Source organism: Aspergillus chevalieri, chromosome 2 (assembly GCF_016861735.1).
Source record: "Aspergillus chevalieri M1 DNA, chromosome 2, nearly complete sequence".
Lineage (NCBI taxonomy): Eukaryota > Fungi > Ascomycota > Eurotiomycetes > Eurotiales > Aspergillaceae > Aspergillus > Aspergillus chevalieri.
This window is the reverse complement of record NC_057363.1, coordinates 1,083,564-1,108,102: the sequence shown is the minus strand read 5'-3', so window position 1 is coordinate 1,108,102 and position 24,539 is coordinate 1,083,564. Positions and strand designations below refer to the sequence as shown.

General features: G+C 48.6%; 8 protein-coding genes and 2 non-coding genes across 10 annotated transcripts; 4 read left to right on the top strand and 6 right to left on the bottom strand.

The window, feature by feature from the left end:
- Positions 1-171: 171 nt before the first annotated feature.
- Positions 172-1,176, top strand: RAD10 (DNA repair protein RAD10; the record flags this gene model as incomplete). The annotated part of the gene is made up of 1 exon (XM_043284670.1): positions 172-1,176. The coding sequence occupies one exon, from the start codon at positions 172-174 to the stop codon at positions 1,174-1,176; it is 1,005 nt and encodes a 334-aa protein (XP_043133438.1).
- Positions 1,177-1,850: 674 nt separating this feature from the next.
- On the bottom strand, positions 1,851-1,922 carry ACHE_t20008S. Its single transcript has one exon. It is a non-coding gene; the product is annotated as a tRNA-Ala (tRNA).
- A 628-nt stretch (positions 1,923-2,550) lies between these two features.
- gatA (4-aminobutyrate transaminase gatA) lies at positions 2,551-4,146 on the top strand (the record flags this gene model as incomplete). Its single annotated transcript, XM_043284669.1, has 3 exons — positions 2,551-2,792; positions 2,852-2,887; positions 2,937-4,146. 3 exons carry the CDS (start codon positions 2,551-2,553, stop codon positions 4,144-4,146), a joined length of 1,488 nt encoding a protein of 495 aa, XP_043133437.1.
- A 484-nt stretch (positions 4,147-4,630) lies between these two features.
- Positions 4,631-5,197, bottom strand: spt4 (transcription elongation factor SPT4; the record flags this gene model as incomplete). Its single annotated transcript, XM_043284668.1, has 4 exons — positions 4,631-4,664; positions 4,724-4,776; positions 4,852-5,049; positions 5,120-5,197. The coding sequence occupies 4 exons, from the start codon at positions 5,195-5,197 to the stop codon at positions 4,631-4,633; spliced, it is 363 nt and encodes a 120-aa protein (XP_043133436.1).
- Positions 5,198-5,591: 394 nt separating this feature from the next.
- ppt1 (protein serine/threonine phosphatase PPT1) lies at positions 5,592-7,298 on the top strand (the record flags this gene model as incomplete). The annotated part of the gene is made up of 5 exons (XM_043284667.1): positions 5,592-5,741; positions 5,815-5,895; positions 5,994-6,429; positions 6,479-7,209; positions 7,263-7,298. 5 exons carry the CDS (start codon positions 5,592-5,594, stop codon positions 7,296-7,298), a joined length of 1,434 nt encoding a protein of 477 aa, XP_043133435.1.
- A 270-nt stretch (positions 7,299-7,568) lies between these two features.
- ACHE_t20007S lies at positions 7,569-7,640 on the bottom strand. The gene has a single exon. It is a non-coding gene; the product is annotated as a tRNA-Trp (tRNA).
- A 392-nt stretch (positions 7,641-8,032) lies between these two features.
- ACHE_20370A (damage-control phosphatase ARMT1 family protein) lies at positions 8,033-9,690 on the top strand (the record flags this gene model as incomplete). Its single annotated transcript, XM_043284666.1, has 5 exons — positions 8,033-8,054; positions 8,113-8,183; positions 8,241-8,371; positions 8,431-8,546; positions 8,600-9,690. The coding sequence occupies 5 exons, from the start codon at positions 8,033-8,035 to the stop codon at positions 9,688-9,690; spliced, it is 1,431 nt and encodes a 476-aa protein (XP_043133434.1).
- A 5,021-nt stretch (positions 9,691-14,711) lies between these two features.
- On the bottom strand, positions 14,712-16,236 carry ACHE_20369S (cytochrome P450; the record flags this gene model as incomplete). Its single annotated transcript, XM_043284665.1, has 2 exons — positions 14,712-15,065; positions 15,121-16,236. The coding sequence occupies 2 exons, from the start codon at positions 16,234-16,236 to the stop codon at positions 14,712-14,714; spliced, it is 1,470 nt and encodes a 489-aa protein (XP_043133433.1).
- Positions 16,237-18,103: 1,867 nt separating this feature from the next.
- On the bottom strand, positions 18,104-18,971 carry ACHE_20368S (uncharacterized protein; the record flags this gene model as incomplete). Its single annotated transcript, XM_043284663.1, has 4 exons — positions 18,104-18,266; positions 18,311-18,391; positions 18,688-18,744; positions 18,796-18,971. 4 exons carry the CDS (start codon positions 18,969-18,971, stop codon positions 18,104-18,106), a joined length of 477 nt encoding a protein of 158 aa, XP_043133432.1.
- Positions 18,972-20,307: 1,336 nt separating this feature from the next.
- Positions 20,308-22,250, bottom strand: ACHE_20367S (glycoside hydrolase family 32 protein; the record flags this gene model as incomplete). Its single annotated transcript, XM_043284662.1, has 2 exons — positions 20,308-20,437; positions 20,485-22,250. The coding sequence occupies 2 exons, from the start codon at positions 22,248-22,250 to the stop codon at positions 20,308-20,310; spliced, it is 1,896 nt and encodes a 631-aa protein (XP_043133431.1).
- Between the last annotated feature and the right edge of the window lie 2,289 nt (positions 22,251-24,539).

Sequence of the window (24,539 nt, the reverse complement as noted above, 5' to 3'; positions counted from 1 at the left end):
TGTTTCTGTAGAGACAGAGATGGGTTGGTTCTTTCGCAACTTTTTTTTCTGCAAGCAAAATCGGCGGCAGAAAGAGGGTGGGTCTGAGCGGTGAGAGTGCTGGACCTTGTCTGATAGTCGGATTACTATGCTTGACTTCTGTATGTATCTCGAGTGTTATTGATTTTAAAAATGGCTGATGAATTTGGAGACGAGGCACACCTCAACGCTCTTCTGCAGGCAGAACAGAGCGCCCCTCCCAAACCTAGAAACACCCTTTCTTCCTCAACAGCTCCGCGACAACCAACACCCAAGGTCCAACAACCAAAGCCGCAAGCCCTCCCTCCCAAACACGCACCCTCTGCGATTCTCGTCTCAAAACGACAGAAAGGAAATCCGATATTGAGTTACATCAAGATTTTACCCTGGGAATATGCGGATATACCCGCCGACTATGTCCTCGGAAATACCACATGCGCCCTATTTCTATCACTTAAGTACCACCGGCTCCATCCAGAATACATATACTCCCGAATCCGCGGGATAGCAGGGAAATACCGCCTCCGCATCCTATTAATCATCGTCGACATCCCGAACCACGAAGATAACCTGAAAGAACTATCCAAAACATCCATCATCAACAACCTAACGCTAATGCTCTGCTGGTCCGCTACCGAAGCCGCGCACTACCTCGAGCTATTCAAGGCCTCCGAGAATGCCCAACCTACTGCTATCCGCACCCAACAAGCGCAATCATACAAGGACTCTTTGACGGACTTCGTTACTATGCCAAGGAGCATCAACAAGTCCGATGCGGCAAGTTTGATTTCTACGTTTGGGAGTTTGCAGAATGCGATTAATGCGCAACCCGAGCAGATTAGTGCTGTACCGGGATGGGGTGAGAGGAAGGTTCGGCAGTGGTGTAATGCAGTGCGGGAAGATTTTAGGATTGAGACGGCGAAGGGGACGAAGGCGCCGGAGAGGGATGCGGGGGCTATGCGGGCTTTGGAGGATAGGACGGTGACGCGTGATGAAGAGGAGGTTATGCGCGCTGTAAATGCAGGAGAGATGAGGGCGGATATGCCGGGGGAGGCTGAAAATGCCCGTGATGCACGTCCGCGTGATGCTGGTGAGGATGAGGGCGTGAGCGAGGGTATAACGGCGGCGCTAGCCAAATTGCGAGAGGGTGGCAGCTGAGCGAGTGTTCTTGTTTTATCATGACGGATATCAGGTATCTCGCGAAGAAATCGTAGCATTGAGCTGGCCACTCGTCAGAGGATTCTCGTCACACACCTACGACAAGAAAGTCTTCGCTAATACCCCAGGGATTTCTGGCTGATCATTGGATCTGCATCCATACTCATGCGCGAGATTTAACCGCCCCTCCTTGCCGTATGTACTCCTCGTACTTTTTTTTATCGTCAAACAGTGCACACCGAGCATGGATTTCTGCGAGCATGGCACCGAAACGCTTGTCACATTGCACGCCGGCAATAGTTCTCGGGGACCCAACTATGGGATGAAGTTACATTCTATGGACTTAGCATTTGCAAATGAGATTTCTGAGAAAGTTGGGGGTGTACATAGAGCTCACGCTGTTCGAACCCTTGGCAAACAGCAGCAAAAAATGTCGAGCCAGTGTATAGATCACGGAGATATATTCCAGCACTTCCGCACTGCCGAGAGTAATGTCTATGTTCAGCCAATTGTGCCAATGGCGTGCAGTATTAATAGTGAACGAACGAGCGAACTACTAGCAAAAAAAAAAATTTCAAATATCCAATTGCATAATGGAGATTCTGTAAAGGTAGAGAAAACGAAGGCCAAAAAGAAAGAACAAGACAGGAAGCATTGGACAAAAAGCAAAAAAATGGACTCGCGGGGAATCGAACCCCGGACCACCCCCATGCTAAGGGGGTATTATACCACTAAACCACAAGCCCATTTGTTGAAATACAACTCTTAATCAACCCTTTATCAGCAAATTTTTTTACCCCACATCTTATCTCATGCCAAGACTCTGATAAAGCTATCAAAACAATACAATAATGAACAGGAGAGACAATAAACCTCTGCCATTGGCTCTGAACATGTTCTCCCCAGTGACAAAATGCAGATTTGCACCCCACTATGAAACCCATCCCACCCACAATGCCTCCGATCTCCATTGCCTTCCTAATCCGTTCGAACCGCCTTTCCTTTTTGCTGACCTCGGCGGCCATAACGCCGATTGAGCCTTCTGATTGGTCGATAGCGCCGAATACAGCTGGACGGATTCCGCGGGGCAAAGCTCCGGTTGAGCTCCAACGGCGATAAAAAGAGAACATATTTAAAGGACATACCCCTCGGTCGGTGTTGTAACTTATCAGACTGTGCTTAATTCATTCGTATCTCTTGTTGGGTCCTGTGTTTCCAGCTCGTCACCGCGTGTTTTTGCTGAGGACTTATCTCCTCGGCCATCTAGCTTCTTCCCCCACAAGTGTTACGTTTAGCAGTGTAAGTGACACATTGGATCCCTTTTAAGACGTCTGCTTGACCGTGTTTTGAGCGCTAACTACAGCTTCAGCCATCATGTCTGCCCTCCGCCCCGGCCTCAAGCTGCGATCCTTCGCACGCCTCCCTGCTGCCCGCACTATCAGCACTACGCCGCTGCGGGCAGCTCAGCCATACTTTTCCAATGAGCCTTCTGGTCCAACAGTGTCCACGGCCATCCCGGGGCCAAACAACAAGAAGGCCGCCGCGGAACTGAATGAGGTGTTTGATGTGCGCAGCTTGAACATGCTGACTGACTACACCAAGTCCATTGGAAACTAGTATGTTCGTTTGTTCAGAGTATGAGGGGAGTGTGGGCAGATAACTAACATGGTGGTAGCATTTCTGATCTCGACGGGAACACTCTCCTTGATGTGTAAGTCAATCATCCTTTGAGTGAAAGAATTGTGATTAACAGTGTGCAGTTACGCCCAGATTGCCTCTATCCCCGTCGGATATAACAACCCCCATCTCGAGAAGGTGGCCACATCGCCCGAGATGATTACCTCCTTAATCAACAGACCAGCTCTGGGTAACTTCCCCTCCGCTGAATGGGCCAACATCCTCAAGACCGGCGTCCTCAAGGTTGCCCCCAAGGGCCTGAACCAGGTGTACACTGCCATGGCCGGTTCCGACGCCAACGAAATTGCCTACAAGGCGGCCTTCATGTACCGTCGCCAATTGGAGCGTGGAGGACCCGAGGCCGACTTCAGCGAGCAAGAATTGGAGTCCACCATGGTGAACCAGCAGCCTGGATCCCCGCAATTGTCCATCCTGTCCTTCAAGTCCGCTTTCCACGGCCGTCTCTTTGGCAGTCTGTCTACTACTCGTAGCAAGGCTATTCACAAGTTGGATATCCCCGCCTTCGACTGGCCCCAGGCTACCTTCCCTTCTCTGAAGTACCCGCTTGAGGAGCATGCTCAGGAGAACGCTCAAGAGGAGCAGCGCTGCCTGCAGGAGGTTGAGCGTCTTATCAAGGAGTACCACAACCCCGTTGCCGCCGTCATGGTCGAGCCCATCCAATCCGAGGGTGGTGACAATCACGCCTCGCCCGCCTTCTTCCAAGGCCTGCGCGACATCACCAAGCGCACCAACGTCCTCTTCATTGTCGACGAAGTCCAGACCGGTGTCGGTGCAACCGGAAAGTTCTGGGCCCACGACCACTGGAACCTCGACACCCCTCCGGACATGGTCACCTTCTCCAAGAAGGCCCAGACGGCCGGTTACTATTATGGCAACCCCGCCCTGCGCCCCAACAAGCCCTACCGCCAGTTTAACACCTGGATGGGTGACCCGTCCCGCGCTCTGATCTTCCGCGGTATCATCGAGGAGATCGAGCGTCTGGGTCTGGTTGAAAACACCGCTGCTACTGGTGCTTATCTGTACGCCGGTCTTGAGCGTCTTTCGAAGCAGTACCCCCAGCATTTCCAGAACCTGCGTGGTAAGGGTCAGGGTACCTTCATTGCTTGGGACTCGCCTAAGCGGGATGAGATCCTGGCTAAGGCTAAGAATGTTGGTGTCAACATAGGTGGAAGCGGACAGAGTGCTGTTCGATTGAGGCCTATGCTTATCTTCCAGAACCATCACGCCGATATTCTCCTGGAGAGACTCGAGCAGGTGATCAAGATGCTGTGATTGGGTGCACATTGATGAAAATCCTTGTTTGATTGTTGTTTCCTTATTATCTGGGCTTATTTCGGAGTTATGGGTTTCTGCACGCATTCCGGCGGACATTTATGACCATTTTTGAATTTGACATGATATGATCTTTTAACGCTCAATTCGATTTCACGAGTCGCCTGCTTGGGTATCAGTTTCACCGTAAGAGATCGGTAGTCGAACAAGATAAGACCCTCTGTGAATTGTAAATGCGAAAAGAAAACCGAATATTCAACAAAAAACCCCTTGGCTAATCCCAGATGAACCAAAAGCAATCATATAACCCAGACCATGACCGTAACTCCGTGTGCGCAACAGATATGCGAGCCTATGCCTTCTCAACGTGTTCCTCTAAGCGGGTAAGGTCGTCGCTGTTCAATTCATCGATCGGGTTAGATCGGTAAAGCGCGTATTTCGAAGGGATATCGGACGTAGAAAGACAGATGTCCTATCTCAAGCCTCAAGGCTCTTCTTCACCGGTACTTCCATCTCTCCTATTTCAGATCAGCTACCAGCAAACAATCGCCCAGCAATTCAGCATGAAGCAACATACGGAATATACTTCACCCCAGCATCCTCCAAATTCGCAATCACGTCGTCGGGGAGCTATCAAACCCATTAGCCATCCTTCCATCCCATTCTTCCTCCCCTCCCAATCCTCAACCGCATAGAGACACATACCGAACCCGTAACCTTAACTGCATACGTGCCTGGCACATAACTATCCAGTCTCTGCCACCTGGCCACCCAGCTGGTATTCGGATCGTTGAGCGTGATCAGGCCCTCGAAGACCTGGGATGTGCATTCTTGGATGGCGTCGTTGTTGCCGCGCAGGCCGAGGACGTTGTCGCAGTTGGGGCAGCCTTCGCGCATAAATTTCTGAATAGAGAAAATCAGATGTTAGTGTGTTTTGAGCTTGTCTGAGAGCGGTATTTGGGGGCTGGCGCACGTTGTGAAGCTGGACGAGGGAGCAGACCATGCAGGCACGGAGGGTGCGCTGTTGGCCTGGGGGGACGTAGTAGGTCATTATATTAGATGAGATGTGAGTTCAGAAACTAGCTGTTTTTGTAGATATATTCAAATTCAGAAAGTTGAAGGAGAGCTAGCTAGGAACGGGGAACGGACGCCGACAATTCTGGAACCGCGGAAAATGCCAAGCCGGGTCCATTGGCTTCGGAGCAAAACGAACGACCGCAGGCGGAGGCGAACTTTTAGTTTTCTACAAGGCACCTTACATTGTCAGCCAGGAACATAGGCTATCGTCTCTCTTTATTTTTTTTTTCTGCATTTTTCTTCTTTTTTCTTTATATTCTTCTGGTCTTTCATTCATTCCGGAGGCTTTGGTTTCCTCCCTTTTATTATTCCATTGCCCTGTTTAGTTCTCCTGTCTCGTGACCCCTCCTCACCCTTCCCCTCCTACCATGTCTTCGGACATCGAGGCCGCCAACGCACTCAAGGTGCAAGGAAACAAGGCGTTCGCTCAGCACGAATGGCCGACTGCCGTGGATTTCTACACAAAGGCGATTGAGAAGTATGACAAGGAGCCGTCGTTCTTCAGCAATCGCGCTCAGGTATGCGACTCGGATCTCGGGTTTCGGACGGGTGGCTGCAGACGGATGGATGATCAGAAGCTAATCGGTATAGGCGCATATTAAACTCGAGGCGCATGGGTTTGCGATTGTGGATGCAACGAAGGCGTTGGAGCTTGACCCGGGTTATATCAAGGTTAGTCGTCTCGGCCATTCACTGGATTGGAGAGATAAGCGAGATAGATATTGGAAATGGGATACAGAAAAAAGATGGACAGTTCTGACAGATTCTAGGCATACTGGAGGCGTGCCCTTGCCAACACCGCTATCCTTAACCACCGTGAGGCCCTAAAAGACTTCAAAGCCGTCGTCAAGCGGGAACCCAACAACCGCGATGCGAAACTCAAGCTAGCAGACTGCGAGAAGCTCGTCCGTCGTATGGAATTCGAGAAGGCGATTGAGGTTGGCGATCCGCCTTCGGCTTTCGAAGATCTGGATATCGATTCGATGGCGGTGGACGATGGATATGATGGTGCCCGGCTTGAGAAGGAAATGACACAGGAGTTTATCGATGATATGATTGAGCGGTTCAAGAACGGGAAGAAGATCCACCGCAAGTACGTGTTCCAGATCATCAAGGCGGTTAGAGACCTGGTCTATGCGGAACCGACGATGGTTGAGATCGGGGTGGAAGAGGGGAATAAACTGACAGTGTGTGGTGACACACACGGTGAGTACTATCCTAGTTCTGGCTTGTATTCACCTGCTAACGGCAATAGGTCAATTCTTCGATCTTCTCGAAATCTTCCGAAGAAACGGATACCCCTCGGAGAAGCATGCATACCTCTTCAACGGAGACTTTGTCGACCGTGGCTCGTGGTCGACAGAAATCGCCTTGCTCCTCTACGCATACAAGATGCTTCGTCCCAACGGGATCTTCCTCAACCGTGGCAACCACGAGACGGACGATATGAACAAGGTTTATGGTTTCGAAGGAGAATGCAAGGCCAAGTACAACGAGCGGGTATTCAAGGTCTTCTCCGAGTCGTTCTCCGCTCTGCCCTTGGCCACTTTGATTGGCAGCAAATACTTGGTTCTGCACGGTGGTCTCTTCTCGGACGACAACACATCCTTGGACGACATCCGGAAACTGAACCGACACAACCAGCGCCAGCCCGGCCAGCAGGGTCTGATGATGGAGATGCTCTGGACAGACCCGCAAACGGCACCTGGCCGTGGACCCAGCAAGAGAGGCGTTGGTCTCCAGTTCGGTCCCGATATCACCAAGCGGTTCTGTGAGAAAAACGGTCTCGAGGCCATTATCCGTTCGCACGAGGTCCGCATGGAGGGTTACGAGGTCGAGCACGACGGACGCTGTATCACCGTCTTCTCCGCACCGAAGTATTGCGATACGACAGAGAACAAGGGCGCCTATATCAACCTGGGACCAGAACTCAAGCTCGATTACCAGGTGTTTGAGGCGGTGCCTCACCCTCCTATCAAACCGATGGTAAACCCTTTCCTTTCCCACCTATATAACATCAACATACTGACGATTCACAGGCATACGCCCAGAACTCGCTTCTATCTATGATGTGATTATTTAGCATTGGCACGAGAGTAGCGGGTTGGCGTTTCTGGAGGGCAGTTTCATTCTCCTCTTAACTCTTTTGATACTTTATCCATATGTTCTTGACGTAGCGACGAGATGATGAGATTAGAGCCTGATATTCTGATGTTTCTGTTGTCTTGGAATACAATTCTTGCATTGCATAGAGTTTGCTCTTATAGTATTCAGTGTCAAAAACATGCCTTAAGAGGATGGAAAAGGAACAAGACGCAAAAATAAAAAAAATAAAAAAGAGGGTTTGAGCCCAACCCGATTCGAACGGATAACCTTGTGATCTGGAGTCACACGCGCTACCGTTGCGCCATAGGCCCATTATTGAAGAAATTGAGCTGGGTATTTACATACAAGAGGATATTCAACGTGCGTCCTTGGAAGCACTGGTTGCATACCCCAGACTATGGTCGAGTGTTGACGGTCCAATGGTAGGACGCATTGACTGTATAGTGAAGATGAGACGTCTTTGTTTCCTTGTCAAGATCCGGTTCAATGAATGATTTATAAAATTCCAGACCGTTGATATCAATCTTCAATTGTCGTTTCAATACTGTGATTATTTAATTTCAGGACCCCGCGGAGGACAAGAAACCGTCTGGACCTCGACAAGTCTCTCCCAACTCTTCTCTCTTTCATCTTCCATTCTCTGCCTGACAGTGCAGACTGATTGCATTCACATGAGAGCCATTGTAACTTGAAAAGATTTAAAATGGAGTTCGATCCCAAGACCCGTGAGCATCTCTACTATCTCTATCGTCATACTGGCTGTCAAACTAACCCCGCCACCAGCGCAATTCCACACCTCCGACAGTTCCAGCTTCGGCTACGTATCTGCCCATGAGCGATGGCCTGTTATTCTGGTAAGCAATCATCCTCTCAATTGGGATCATCATGCTAATTACTGTTATTTCCCCTAGACCGGCGCCATCGACGACCTCCACCGAACAGTCGGCGATGTGACCGACGAGGAGAAGCGGAAAGAGGGCAAGGCCATTATTGAGAACTTGGCCAAGTTGAAATATGAATTGCAGCATGATAGGCAATTGACGTGAGTGCAGACTATCTGGAATAAGGGGAATGGGTCGTTATTAACTGGGGTATGCGCAGACAAATCCCGGATGACGGCCAGGAGCCAACGGCTGCTGAGTATAATAAGGAGCTGGAGCAGAGGGGGAACTTGTCGTGGTGTAACGGGCCATGGTTGTATTTGGAGTGTTATATGTGTATGTCTTGACTTCCAAAGTGATCTGAATGCAGTGGAACTGACGATCAACAGACAGACGTTTAAGCACATACTTCGCGCAGTCGAAGCACTGGAAGGGGTACGATGTTTTTGCCCGACAGAAGATGTCTACATTCAAGTCATCTCGACCCGCCGTGCTGGAACTAGCAGCCAGATACAAGGAGCTCGCCCTCGAAGCTGAGAAGGGCGAGGGCAAGGACGGAAGAACAATAGAGCAGATCGAGCAAGCGAGACGGGTGCTTTTCTCGGAGATGTGCGAGATTTGCCTGTGGGGAAATGCAACTGATCTGTCGCTGTTGACTACGCTTACCTACGAGGACCTGCAGAAGTTGCAGGGCTCGCAGGCGCGGAAGGCGGCGGAGAAGAACATCCTCGTTAATGATATGGACGCTGCATTTGATGTTCTGCAAAAGGCGCAGAAGGAGAAGGAGGATCAGGAGCGTCGGGTGGATATTGTGCTCGATAACTCTGGGTTTGAACTCTTTGTCGACCTCATTCTTGCCGGCTACTTGCTTTCTGCAGGCATTGCGACTAAGGTTGTGCTGCATCCCAAGTCGATCCCTTGGTTCGTGTCAGACGTTACTCCCCGGGACTTCCCAGACCTCCTCAACGCCCTGAAAGACGCGCAGAACTTCTACACAGCACCCGATGACTCTGGCAGAGAGCACCAACCTCTCTCGGAGAAGGAATTGGACGAGGTGAACTTCCTCTACAACCAATGGAGCCAGCTCCACCAGGAAGGCAAGCTGGTCATTCGTCCCGACCCTTTCTGGACCGGCGCCGGATCTTACTGGCGCATGCCTCACACCGCACCCGAGTTGTTCGAAGATCTCAAGAACAGCGAACTGGTGCTGCTCAAGGGCGACCTGAACTACCGCAAGTTGACCAACGACGCCGCCTGGGACCCTACGACTCCGTTCACAACCGCCATCGGTCCTTTGGGCCCCAAATCTGGTCTGCGTGTTCTTGCCTTCCGGACCTGCAAGGCAGATGTCGTTGTTGGTCTTCCTGCTGGTGTAGACGAAGAACTCCGTCAGATACCAGGAGGAGGGGGTGATAAGAAGCGGGAGTGGGCTTGGACCGGGAAGTGGGCTGTTGTTTCTTTCTGTGATGGGAAGGCTTAGTTTGCACGAATTTTGATCGTTGTGATAAAATAAATAGATATAGATAATGCGTACATACAATGACAAAGAAGGGTATCACCATCCACTCTGCCGTGCTTGAGACACTCTGATAATACAGAACACTTACATATAAACACATGAATGGTGTATGGATGAATTTAGGTCATTGACACATACTCTCTCCGCATATCAATGGGTCTTTGTATAACTCGTCCGATAGACAAGGGCTCTGATACCGTGTATTCCATATATCTGAGGCATATATCACATCCTCCGGGTTCCTGAAAAATCATTCTTCCATCATAAGGGCGTGCTAACTGTCTTCTGACAGTTCGAAAGATGAGCTAGCCCTCAATGTGATTTTTTTTGGGCCTCTTTACCCAGCTACAGCTACATATACATACATCGAGTTTATGTAAAATGCCCAATTGACTGGGATCACACATTTTGACTTGTTCACTATCGGGTCCGGCCGTAAAGACAGTGCTGCTACGACTAGGGCTAAAAAGCCCGATTAAGCATTTAGGCCTAAGTATAACAGAAAAACAAAAGTTACGTCCTACTCTATCTATTGAAGTCGTTAGCTTAGACAGTTTGGCTCAACTGTGCAACGATGCGCACTTTGACTAACCAAAATTGATGGCAAAGCCAAAGTCGTCGTTCTCATCCATATACATGCCAATAACCAGGATATTCACCTTTGAGCACTGAGGAATGGACGAACTTGGCATTCGCGCAAAATTTCAAGCATTTGATCTGTCTCATCTCGCCAATGGCTCAATATCTGTCATTCCACCTACTGCTACTCTCGAAGTCGCTACTGAGCTGCTCTTTGATGTCGTGCCGAACCATATCACTGGCAAGACGGTTTCCATTCCTACGAATAGGCTTATCTCTTTTGCCCGCGAATACTTCAATTTCACACAGTAAGCATCAGGCGTTATTGATCTTCAGTGTGGCTCTTTAGATTGCCGCTTGCATTTGAACAGAGGCAAAATTGTATGCTGAATGTGCTTGCATTGCTTCTTTGAGTATCTCATGCTATTTCATCAGTCTTAGAAAGCTCTCCAAAGGGACAGGTTTCTTTGGAAAAACAGTTGATAACTCTATTTTGGCATATAGCCTTTATGCTCTCTGGCTGCAAGGCAAAACAACCTCCTGTTTGCAGGGATTGGAATCCAACTAATTCAATTATTCAATCAGCGCTTTATTGATTATACATTTATTGCACGTTTTTTGAAATCGGTGAATGGCGAGTGCCCGAGAATACGAGGTATATTTAGTTCCTTCTACCTCTCAACTCCCCGAGAATTTCTACCATTCAGTTATCATAAGAGAGCTACAAAATGGCGCTCGTAGGAAGAAACATGCCTACTTTGGAGATATCGCGTCTGTATACACCTACCCTCGCAATGGTAAATACTAACTGACCTGGAACCAGCCCTACCCACGGCCCTCGCAAGACCCCGATTACAACCACAGCAGTCACAATACCCAATCTCAACCAGATACACCTCAGCCGGCCAAAAACCCCGAAAAGCCCAATCCATCCTCGCCCAACAACGCCTCTACTGCCCCGTATCTCCCACATCTCAATCTACGAATGGCAAGTCCACTCCGTCTCCTCAGCCCTAGAGCGAAACACCGGCATCCTCCTCTCCTGCGACCTATACATATTCACGACGTCATACCTCTTCGCCCCAAATATTGGTACGATCTATCGACGACCACAGTTGCAGCCGTGGTCACTGGATTACCGGTTGCCGTAAAGACGGGGGCGAGGTTTGCGCTGGCGTGGCCCGTTTATGCTCCATGTTGTTAATGGAACGAGGACCTTGGCTACGTCTGGGTGTCATATGCTTGCGAATAAGAGGCATTTTGTGAGGATTACTGGGGATGTTGTGGGGTTTAGTTTTGTTGGTGCTGCTGGGCTGGTTAGTGTTGTTTGGGGACTTCCTGTGAACTGCGCTTTGATTGACAATGGGTGTATATGTGGGTTTGGGAAAGGCTCTGATGAACAAAGTAACATTGCAGAAAAGAAATGGAGTCTGGTTATATGTGTACAAACAGCGTATAACTATCTATTATCAATAAATCTATTAGCTGAAATCTAAATAACGCTTAAGCACTCATTTCCTCATTTTTCTCTTCTTCATTTGAGTTAGCCATCTCAATCGTCCCAGGCCAACGTTGTACCAAAACTGGGGACAGGATCCACAGCATCCAAGAACTTCCAAATACAACTCGTAAAGGGGACTTGCGGTATCCGTCAGATAGTTGGATGAATAATCGGATCGATCAACTCATCCATAAAAGCCTTGAAGGTCTCGTGAAACTCGTCCGTAGGCACCCGGAATTTGCAATATTTGATTCCCGCGTATTTGTTCACCACTGTCGCAGTTTCCTTATATGCCATAAATCGATATTCCCGCCCAGGGTACCCTCCAGAACCGAAGAGACTACGCAAGCCCGAATTTCCCGTGTTGAGCTTTTCGCGCTAATGTTAACCGCACACGACGCTGGGCTGCCTCTGGCCAGGAGGAAGATATCAAGGCATTCCATCAGGCCAGGCACAAACTGGGCCGAGAAACCACTAAACTGAGCCGGAACAGCCACCGGAGCCATGTGGAGGAGGCAACTGAGTCAATAGAAGACTTCTGGAAACTAGCCCGATGGGCACGCCGCCGTGGAGGTGTCCAACCAACCTACACACCAACTCTTCATGCAGGGAACCAAACATATGACACTCCAGAAAGGAAAGCACAGGTGCTGCAGGAGGCTCTATTCCCCCCAACTCCTGAGGCGGATCTCTCAGACATCCCTGGCTATGAATACCCTGAACCACTACAGATGCCTACCATCACAGAGAAAGAGGTCTGTCAGGCAGTCCGGCGGGCTGCACCAAACAAGGCCCCCGGTCCTGATGGAATACCGAACCTGACATTACATCGCGCTATAGCCATCCCGGCCTTCCTAAGTCACCTCACCAACCTGTTCAATGCTTGCCTGCGGTTGGGATACTGCCCAGAGCACTTCCGAAAGTCAACTACAGTGGTACTGCGAAAACCTGGCAAGCCGGACTATGCAGATCCAAAGGCATACAGACCAATAGCACTGCTTAATACAATTGGAAAAGCATTAGAGGCAGTCATTGCAACCCGCATAAGCTATATGGTTGAAGTGTACAGTCTCCTACCACAGACCCACATTGGTGGCCGCAGAGGGCGTTCATGTGAACATGCTATTCATCTCCTGCTGGAACGAGTCCATGCATCCTGGCGCACTGGCGCATTGGTAGCCACACTGCTTACCCTGGATGTTAGTGGTGCATTTGACAACGCTGCACATAGACGCTTGATCCACAACCTCCGGAAACGAAGGATTCCAATTGATGCTGTCAACTGGATAGCAAGCTTCCTACACCACCGCATCACAGATATTGTATTGATGGAGGGTGCAACAGGCCAGTTTACCACAAATACTGGCATACCCCAAGGCTCAACTCTCTCTCCAATACTCTACCTGTTTTACAATGCAGACTTAATCGACCAAATACATGAGGCTTACCCTAGAAAAGCTATGGTCACTGGCTACATTGATGATATATACATACTTGTCTGGAGCCGAGCTGCTGCAGCTAACTGCCGACGTCTTGAACAAATACACAAGATAGCAGAACAATGGGAAACTCAACATGCCTCCAAGTTTGCCCCAGCAAAATATGGTCTGATACATCTGTGGCGGAAGGTTCGAGGTATCCCTAGACCCTTGAGCTCAACCAATGCTTCAGTCAAAGTGCAAGGGGTAGAGGTCAAGCCAGTGCCTACCCTTCGCTACCTTGGTGTCCAGCTAGACCAACATCTCACTGGCGTGAAACAAATTGAACACGCCCAAGTTAAAGCAACTGAAATGATAGCAGCCCTCTGCTCCATAGCAGGATCAACCTGGGGCATCACCCTATCCCACCTCCGCCAAATGTACACAGCAGTCTTGTGGCCACAAATCACATTTGCAAGTTCCACATGGTTCATACGAGCTGGATGGGGCTTCAAGGCAGCAGAGAATGCTGCTAGGAAAGCCTTGGAATCTATCCAGCACAAGGCCCTCTACAGGATTGCTGGCGCATTCAGAACAACCTCTCGAGCTGCTTTAGAGATATGTCTCAACATTCCTCCTCCAATGATTGCACTGGAGCGTGCGGCTAAAGAATCATATCTCCGGATAGCCACCTCCCCCCTTATGGCCACCCTCATAGAGATACACCGCTCTGGCCAACGACCAGCACCAATGAATTCATGGGAGCGACGGCGACACATGCAATGGGCCACCACGCCAGACCACGACCCTCTGACATCACTGCTAGAAAGGTGGGGGCGGCGAATTGCAATCCCTCAGAACAGACTGGAGGTTATACACCCACATGTGAACCCCCCCCATGGTGGTCAGGTCTGGAATCCCACATAGTAGAAACTCGGGAAGATGCCTTAGCAGCTCACCAAACTGCCTTACATAGCGGCGCTGAAATTATTGCATACACAGATGGCAGCTTGACAGAACAGGGAGTTGGAGCAGCAGTGGTTTCACCTCTAGGGCGCCAGGCAGTTCACATTGGCTCCCCAGCTACTCATACTGTATATGCAGCAGAATTGCGAGGCATAGAGATGGCTCTCACCCAAATATGCAACACATTTGGACCGACATCACAATGTTCCCATCGGGCCTATACAGCAATCATAGTATATCTTTTTCTTTCTCTATCCAGCTGCATTCTCTCCTTTCTCGCAGCGTCAATACGCCGTAATTAACAGCAGGCTGTCGAAATGCTGTCTACATGACTTATCGCCTATATGGCGATATACTACTACACGAGCCCTAATCGAAGATCCCGTATATACAGGCTTTTTGTAGAAGGATCATGGATGAATGTGTTGAAAGAAAATAAAGAATAGAAGATAGTAAATCCTCAGTGAATAGACGAACTCTCAAACTATGACAGTGAACCCAGTCCCACTTCTACCAACTTAATGCTTTTCAATCCCCTCCCTGAGCCTCAATCGAACCATCAACGGCGACTTCTCCCACAACGTAAAAGTACGCTGCTTATTCCAATTATTACTCTCCTCGCAAATCTCCATATCGAAGTTCCAGAGCATGCGCGCCAGAATCACACGCATTTCGGCATAGGCCAGATTCTTTCCAATGCAGTCTCTCGGGCCGTATGAGAATACCTGACACACGTCGCGGTCATCATTGTAGAACGGCGAGGATGTGTCCTTCTTGGTCTCTGGGAGCCAGCGCTCGGGGATAAAGTTGTCTGGTTCGTAGAAGTTTATGGGAGACGTATTGGCGGCAAATTGGTGGACGCCTACTTTTGTCTATGTAGAACTAAGTTAGAGCAATTAATATTCGAGAGGGGCGATATTAACTTACTCCATTGGATATATAGTATCCTGATATCTCGATAGGCTTGGAAGAAACGGCTACACGCTGCAGAACAGATGGAACAGGAGGGTACATTCGCATACCCTCATTGAGACAGGCGACCATGTACGGCAGCCGCGCAGTAGTATTCAGAAAGTTGATCTCGGATTCCGACTTGAAAGCAGAGCGGACCTCTTGCGTAGCTTTTTCCAGCGCACGCAGCGTCCGGAGCAGGTAGTAGGTCGTACCAGAAAGCAAGGTTGCCGTTGTATCGCTTCCAGCAATGATCAATAGATTAGCGTTAGCTTCCATCTCTTCTACAGTTATATTATCCTTCGACTGTAGAAAGCCATCCATAAAGTCGACCAAGTCGCGAGGTTCTTCGCGTGCCAGGCGTTTCTGCATGGTTGAGCTGCTGTATTCTAATTGCCTCGCTCGCGCCTCCGAAAACCGGTTGAGACCAAAGGCGAAGCTAAACAATTTGAACAGCACAGGGTAGGCATCCTTTATGGTACCCATGACTATACCCCGAACCGCCTGAAAGACATTAGACACCCAGAAGTGGTAACCGTCTGTGTCCAAGTTTCCAAATGACACTCCGAACGCGAGATCGCCAATTAGGTCGAACGTCGTTGAGTTATACCACTTGACCATGTCTGCGGGCCTTTGCGACTCGGCGAAACCTTTCATTTTGTTTATCAATTTTTCCGTATATTCGATCAGAACGGGCTCCTGGGTTGTCAGAGCCTTGGTAGAGAAGGAATGCGCCAATGCTTTACGGTAGCGGCGATGGTTCGTATCATTGGCATTGTTAATACCTAATGGAACATTGGTCGATAGTTCTGCTTTGGGGAAGTCATTGTAGATTTCACGCCAGGCCTGGGCAGTGATGAAGGAGACCTCATCTGTTGAGAAACGTACGACCTTGCCGTATTTGCCATGAAAGGTCTTGATATCAGCTTCGAGTTGTCCTCTGACGAGGGAGATGTGGCGAAATATGGGAAACGCAATCCACAGCTTGGGTCCCGGAATCCTGTGTAGCGGGTGATAGTAAAGATTCCAAATTGCACCCCAAAGGAAATAAACGGAGTAGAAAGCTGCTAGCAATATAAAGACGTTTATCATGGTGGAAGAAGCAATCTCAATATAGCTTGATAGTACTGAGTAGACAAAATTCTTGATTCTCGGTGAGAATGAGCGCCGCGAGCGCGAAAGAACCGGCAAGGCGAGCCTATATGCACCACAAGCGGGCTCCAGAATACTGTAAACACAGGCGCATGGTAAGGACGGCCGTAAGCGCATACTTGGTCACGCTGTAGTGGAACGTTTCGAGTCCAATGATTCAGCTCCCTCTTGGATCCGATATTGCCGGCTCTGCATTTATTCACATAACAGGCCACATGATATTACTAACCCCTCGGTCTTGGAGTTGCGATAAAGGCGGCTAATACTCGAGGCTGAGAGCTGAAAGGCATGTATGGTTGGTGTAACCACGCTGTCGTACTCCTGCAGTACTGGTTGGATTGAGAACATGACTGCCCATGTTATTATGTCTGTTAAATGAAAAATTTAATCGAATTCATGACAAATTAGGCTAGATACAACGTCCTATTGGGCTGATAAGAGCGATCGAACTTGTGGCTCGCTAATAGTGAAACGGAGTAAATGAGTATCTTGCGGATATTGTCAACTTGTCGTTTGCTTTATGTATCAAAATCATCAAGTAGAGAGACTGCAGTGACTCATGCACATACTCGAAGGACTCGGTTCTCTGCAGCGTAGTAGTTTAAATAGAATTTCGGCGACCACCGAAAATAGATAAACCGGTTCCATCACATATGCCGACAATCAGCGTGTTCCTGAGCTGCAAGCATCCCGGGATACCATAGCGCCAATAGAACGGTCATCTCGGATTTTTTTCTCTGTACCACCAGCAGTGAAAGGGATTGTTCAGAAACCTCTAGATTTCCATTATCGTCCCTTCGCCGAAGCACCACCAGTTCGCGATTAGTAAGAATGCAGCCGTATTTTGAACGATGCTGCTTCATGTACCAGTTGACTTTGCTCAGCCCTTGATGGTATCTATCGCGCATATCGGGGTTCATGAGTAGCGAACCCTGCGTTTTACTCCAAAGGAACCTGAAAATCTTCCGGGGCACGGTTTGGACCAGTGCCAAAGATGAGTGCCGCCTCGTAATAGGCCATGGCTGGATGATAACCGTCAATATCCCGGGAGAACTCCTCCATCATCGAATATGACTGGTGAGATGCCATCCATTGACCTTGGGCTCGCTTCAGCCAAGTAGCTGAATTCAGCGGAGACCGTCGTATTCTTAGAACGACATCCTCCCAGAGTCTCAATCTTAGAGAATCCCCGCAAGCGATTGAAGGCGGCGGACACATTGGCATAGGATCTGCACGGACGCTTACTTGTGTAAGGACATGGTAGTATCGCTGAAGAATGGTGTCCAGGTTGAAGTCGTGTCAGACGGTAGTACTTTGGATATCGTCGGGTCCATAGGCGGGGTCAAGCTGATTTGCTCATGAAGTTGAAGATAGCTGGGTATTGCAAGCAAGGTCTCTTGCAAGTATGATAGAAGAAAAATGTGGTTCTATTCGACTATTGTGTGTATTGGTCTGATTTTCCTCTTTCAAAAGTGAAGTGGTTGATATGGGCTGATTAGTCACGTGTATAGTTTTTATACTGATCTATGAGAAACAAATAGAAAATGATTCCAAGGCAATTCATGTGATAAGCTTAATAGTAGGAGGTTACTCTAACAGCATCTTCTATTGCTGACTTCACGCTCAATTCAAACTGTCACTGAGCTATGTCACGATGCCCCAAGAATCTCCTCGGTAGTAGACATTCATTGGGATAAAAAAACCCAAAACTATAGCCATATTTAAAATAAGAAGGTACATGTACCACCTCCAATTCCCCTTCAATGACTAACAGCTACAAGCGGTATATGTCCAGATCGGCGGGCCCTCACCACATCTCAGCAGAACGTTCCATCCACAGCTCAGAGGTTTCATGTAGATCCTCAGGCCAGATGTTGAAGGAAAGAACATAGATATAATCCTCTGTAATAATATAGTCCTCGCCAGGGCCCAGCACATTGAAGAACATGAAGTCGACCAGATAATTGAGCCTGTCAGAATAAACCTATAATCAAAAACGGGGAAGTATACATACAGCTTGTCATTCTCAATGTCATACCGCAGAAAGTTGGGATGCTGCTCATACAAGGTTCCCCCTCCTGTCGCATATGCCTGGCTCCTACATTAGCTGATCATTTCGGCCCAGTTTTGATATGCAGTTCTAACTCAAGGATATAAGCGAGCTTCTTTTGCATACTTCCAAGCTCATGAAAACGATCCATGTAGACATCGTTCACTGGCTCTCCTGGAACATGGCTCATGACCAGATAGTCGAACCAACCCTTCAGGTATGGGAAGCCCGGGCCTGGTTTTTTTTTTTTTTTTTTTTTTTGGCGAGATGGGTGATGTATTTGAATGCATAGCCGATGCCATTGACGTGTTTGACTAGATCACATTCCAAGAGAAAGTCACTATATGGGAATCTCTCTGTCGTCAGGGTCTTCAATCCCAAAGTCCTTGGCGTTGAGACTGGTTCCTTGTTAGCAATGTCCTTGAATTTTTGATTGTGATATGGCCTACTCGTAGCAAACTTCGAGCACTATCGGCTCATTTGCATCAAGGCAGCGGACGAGGCTCAAGACATGACGCTGTGCAAATTCGTTGACGGTGGTCTCTGTGAGCTGTTCTTCGATCTGGATATCTCTATCGTTGATGTTTCGTACAAAGCCCGTTAGATCAAGAGCCCAGGTAGACATCTTTGTATATATTAGTTTATTTGGAAATGACATGGTTGTTGATGGGAAGAAACAAATGATCCAACTCTTGGATTGGACGAATGCTTGTTTGTCGGATGCTTAAGCGTCTTCCCATCCGAAACTCAGCCAATAAATCCGAATTATTGGTACATATAGTGAGTAAATAAAGCTATACAGCTCCGGATACAGACAATACACCTGTCTTAAAGGAATAAGATTAGACATCTAAGCATTTATCTTGAAAATAACCTTGCCATTCCTCTTCCAGAATAACGTATAGCCTCAGATACATTCGAAGAATGATCACATAAAATTGTACATCAGGCAATAGTCAAGGCATAGTAATTACTACAGTTGGTGTCATAAGGACAAGAACGCAATGAAGCAAACCAGATAAAAACGCCTGAACTTTCAACCCATTGTGGCTCACAACACAAAGCCCTATTCCAGCCCTGAGCCGTCGCAGAGGAGGTAGGAATATACAAATTGAGCATATGTACAAAATATTATGTTAATGTGATACACCAGACGCTCACCCAAAACATGAGCTGAGACACGCTCTGAGTATAATTACGATAGAGATATCTTCGTTTCAGACACAACGCCAGTGCCAGGCCCTTTGTGATAGGCTTCTTTGGCGCCTTAAGGATGTCCAGGGTCTTCGGCCTTCCGAGAGCCCTTCTTCTGGGGGCATCCGGGACGCCCGCGGCCTCTGCGGCCTCTGCAGCGAGCTGGTCTCGACGGACTGGACGCTCTTTGGCTTTCCGTTTATGACGGTTGGTTGGGTTTTCCGGGATTTCGGGGATCTCAAGGCTTTCCCGGCTTTTTGCTCTTTTGAGCGTCTCAGCCGATTCCGGATTTTCGAGGCTCTCCTGGCTTCCAAGGCTTCCGTGTCTTCGAAGGATGTCTCAGACATAGTGGATAATAAACAGGAAGAATTTTAAAGATCAAAGTATAGGGAAGAGAGATGAAGGGGAATAAAGGGAGATGAAATGGCAAGGGCGGGACACTTTATTGAATGTTCTATGATATTTTTTAATCATCTAGAGTAATCATAGAGTTACATGGAGAGGTCTTGGAATGCGTCGGCTGGTATCCTGGTGGGAGTTGCCCCGTGTGCACGTTTTGAATACAGAGCGCAGCATGGATACGGTGCAAATCTCGAAATGGAATTAATCATAATATCTACCTCGCTTTTACTATTGATATGCAACTCATTCTTCGCTCACCAATGCTCAACCAGGATCGAGAGAAAACCGACCCTGACAGTAATGCAAAATAAGAATACAGACCAATGCAAACAATACAGGTATCAAATGCATCTTAGAAGCAATGCTCAAACAGTATACTGCGACCTGTCGGGATAAGCATCGTACAAGCCGTCCGAAACTTGGATTTTGCTGAACGAGGCCTCGCCCTCGCCGTCGTGGAAGAAGCGGATTTCAGTGGAGTTGGCGTACCAAGAACTGTGATAGTTAGCTTGTATCATATAAAGATATGCAGGAGAGCTTACCGAGCCCAAGTAGATAGCGCGAAGCGCGAGTTGGCATAAACTTCGAGAACAGAGTTGTCGACCACGATGGTAAGGTCCAAGGTTTCCATGTGCTCGTTCTTGCCTTTGCCATTACTTCTGCAACTTTCGTTGATGTCGAACAGACGCAAACGTCCAGACTCAGGATCCGCGTTGATTCCAGGAGTGGTCTGCGAGGCAGCGCTGGTGCTGTAGCGATCGATAACAATCGACTCATTCGAGAACTGGTAGTAGATAGTAGTTGACTCGAGTTCTGATGAGAGGATCTGGAAGCCAGACTTGAGGCCAGAGTTACGCGCAGACTGCGGGAAGGAGATCTGGGCGTTGAGGACGAAGAACTTGCTGTTGGGAGAGCGGTCGAAGGGGACAACGCCGGTCTTTGAGAGTTTACGGTTCGGTTCCGAAAAGGACGGAGCAGCAGTCATGGCGTTGTAGGTCTCGCGCGCGATGTTCACGCCCAGAGTTTCGAGCTCGACGCAGTTGCCAGCGGAGAAGTTGCTGGCCACGCGCCAGGAGGCAGTGTCATGGATGAGACCATTGTTCACCACATTGGGAATGGTGTGCACGTTCAGCTCACGCGGTAGAAGAAGAGTGCTTTGCCATCCCTGCTGCGCCTTGGGAAAGTCCTTAACTGCTTCGAACAGGTCTCCAGTCAACCAGACATAAGAGATGAAGCGGTCTGGCGCACCGCTGCTCGACGAGGCTTTAGATGTGCTGGGGAGGACCTTTCCAGCCGCAGCATATGCAGACAAGCCCCAGTCAAGAACACCAACCATGCTAGGGTTGAAAGTCACATCGCCATTAACGGTCGAGACATTGCCAGCTGCCCATAGCTGAGCATGCAAAGAGGACACGGCCTTCTGGATAGGAATGTAAGAGCCTTCCACACCAAAAGTCATAAAGGACTCGCCGTTGTAGTTATATCCCTGTCTATCAAGACCAAACACGTTGGCAGTTTCCCAGTTAAATCCATAAACCTTGGCCCAGTCGCCGTTACCCCAAGTCGAGTTGGAAGGCGCATTGAACCATTCCCCGAGGTACTCCCACTGCTCAAAGTTGGAGCTCTTGCTGCGGTAAAGAAAGATACCAGGACCGACATTATGAACGCCGCCAGAGACAGTGACATACCAAGTGCCCTTGGCGCTGTTAAGGGTTCGATCCAGTTCGCTGTTCTGGAAGACAAATGGGTCACGGAAAGCAGTAACATCCAAGCCCGCAGGAGGCTCAGGGATCACAGGCGGGATGTCGAGCTTGGTAAAATTTCCACCATCAGAAGTAACAGCCAGGGACTGAGACTCGCTTCCCCGAGTATACGGAAGGGTCCAATGAATGGGAAGCGACGAAACCGAGGTATAGATCAGTGTCGGCTTGCCATTGATGCCACTGGGAATGACAGAGCCATCAAACACAGCGACAGGGTCATTTGCACCACCAGAAGTGATGGAGTAATTGCCATTCTTGTTCACATCATAGTAGTGCACAAGGTCATTTGTCTGAACAGCAGCAATTCCACTGCTGTTGTGCAGGTAGCCAACGTGGAACAGACCGGTTTCAGGGTCACTATAGTGTGCGCATGGGTCGCCAATCTGGCCAGTTGGTGGGAGGACGTGAATTTTGGGCCTCCATGTTTCGAAAAGCGTCGAGTTAGGAAGGTTGGACAGGTTACCCGGCGGTGCGTTGTAGTCGAGAGCGGCAGCAACACCTGCCCAGCTCACGGCAAGAAGCTCAGCTGCAGTCGTGCGCTTCATCACGATAAAGACGAAAGGAAGTGAATAACAATACCTTCAAGTGTTGATGCTCTCAGATATGTATAAACAGGAAAATAAGTAGACAAAACACTTGTGATATATCGGGAAAATCGCGAGATCTCCGACGACAATTCCCCGACGAACCTCCGACGGACCCCTGATAATGGATCAACATGCCTGGGAAGTTTGATCCTGTGCTCTTTCTAGTAATTGCTAACTAACCGTAGTTTACCCGAGAGCTTCGTGGGATCTGAACGGTTCGTCTACTTGTCTATCCTTGTTGACGGTGGAACCACAATCGTAGCCCTACCAAGGAAGCCTCCAACAATTGTCTACCTCGGCTTCCGGGGAGAAACAGTCAATGCCATACCATCGGAAAACAAACCGGTAAATCGAATAATGGCATAACCAAGGCGCTGGCTGTTGGGATCGACAGGTACATCCCCAAGCAACAGTGGTATGCCATTAACGAACCAAGGGACTTCATGATGCAGCATGGAGTGCACTGTCCGACATATGACTCCGTAGGTTCCGATCAGATAAAAGAGCCAGAGTCTATGTGGGTTATTATCAGATTTTAACAGGACCCGCTTTTCTTCTATCCCTCTTGCTTCACATAAATGTAGAATTACGGGATACAGTGGAACTATGGCAATCCGGCAAAGTGTGGTAATGCTTTTCTTTGGCCGGCTACTACCCATGCTCACCTTTTGAGATACTCATGCCATTTTCTGGTAGCCGGAGCTTGGTTTACTGAGCGGCTATGACCGGCGCGAGCTAACAGTACAGCGGTGAATTTGAATGTGGAGAGCGCCGTGTTCAATTCGAACCTATACGATACTAGTCACTAGTAAAGATCGTAAGCTTGCTCCAACTTTTTCGGTCGTGAAACAGAACAATGAGACAAGCCATTCTGATTCGATTACCTCGGAAGCACATCGTCTATCCCGGGATCAAAAAGAGCACGCGTCATGAACTAAAAATCTTCATCGGCTGAGACGATGTCAGTCTCCTTATCTTGAGGGCCCCTATCAAGAGGAACAATGAATGGGATGGTCATTGGAGCCCCCACCACTCCACTGGATGTAATGATGACTTCCTGGGCACATTAGTAGCGCTCGCCCTTGGCAATGTGCGCGGGAAACTTTGGCAAATGTTCCCACTTTTCAAATATTACCTTGTTTCTCCTGACCAGTATAATTAAAACAATCCGTACTGCAACTCTTGAATTAATAAACCACTATTTTGCGTCTTTTTCAAGCTTTGTTTTTGATTCTGTTACCCCAATAATGACAGCAAAGCTAGGCCAGCTGATACACCGTCCCCTTTCTGTTGAACGTTGAATTGGGTAAAGAATCTGATCTCCATGCATGAACTGAGTGCGATCAGTAGACCTGGTTGTAGTGTACCTAGCCAAAATTTGTCATATTTCGAGACGCCCATGTCCTCTGAATTGCCGTTAATCGTCACGCAGAGGCCAGTGTAGATCGCTCTATGGGAGTTGGACGGGATTATTCTGATAAGTCCAGTGGTCCCGTCCAACTGGGAGTGGAAGGGGATCCCAGGATGTTATTGTCATTGTAGAGCTCGTCAAATGCTGTGGGTGTTAAATTGTGGATGACAATCCATTGGTTACCGTCGTCATCGTTCGCCCTCAACTTAGCGAATACGCTTTGGGCAGTTGTTCTAAGACTGTTCATTTGGCTGACAATATGGTCTGGACGAAGGCGATCTGTCAGCATATTGACCGTAAATCACTCTGATATCAGTGTCAGTAGAGGTTGTAGAGAAGGGCGCCATATCAGGCAGTCGTGACCGCCAGGCACCTGGATAACTGCCATCATCCAAACATCATCAATAATTGAGAGTAAATATTCACTACAGATCTTTATATGAGTGAAGTCAATTAGGCATTTATATCAAGACAAGAAGTTACAAACTTCGGCAATCACGGCCATCGGCAAAGTCACGATGCTTGGCTTGGATGTATGATGAAGAGATGAGTTGTCTCATGGTCATTGGTACATAGTAACTTTGGAGTATTAGAGTGATTAGTAAAAGATCCCAATCTGTACCCAATCATTCGTGCTGCATTATCGTCGGCATCTGTCTTGCTGGCGGTTGTCGTATCTGAACTGCACCACTCGGGGTATTATCAGCTGCATATTAATGCGGAACCCGGTTCCGTTAACCGCTTCCTTTTGCGCTTTGACGGCTTGATATCAATACATCGGGTATAAAAGCGGAGCTATCCTCCATGATGCGACATTTGCACCGGATCATATCAAA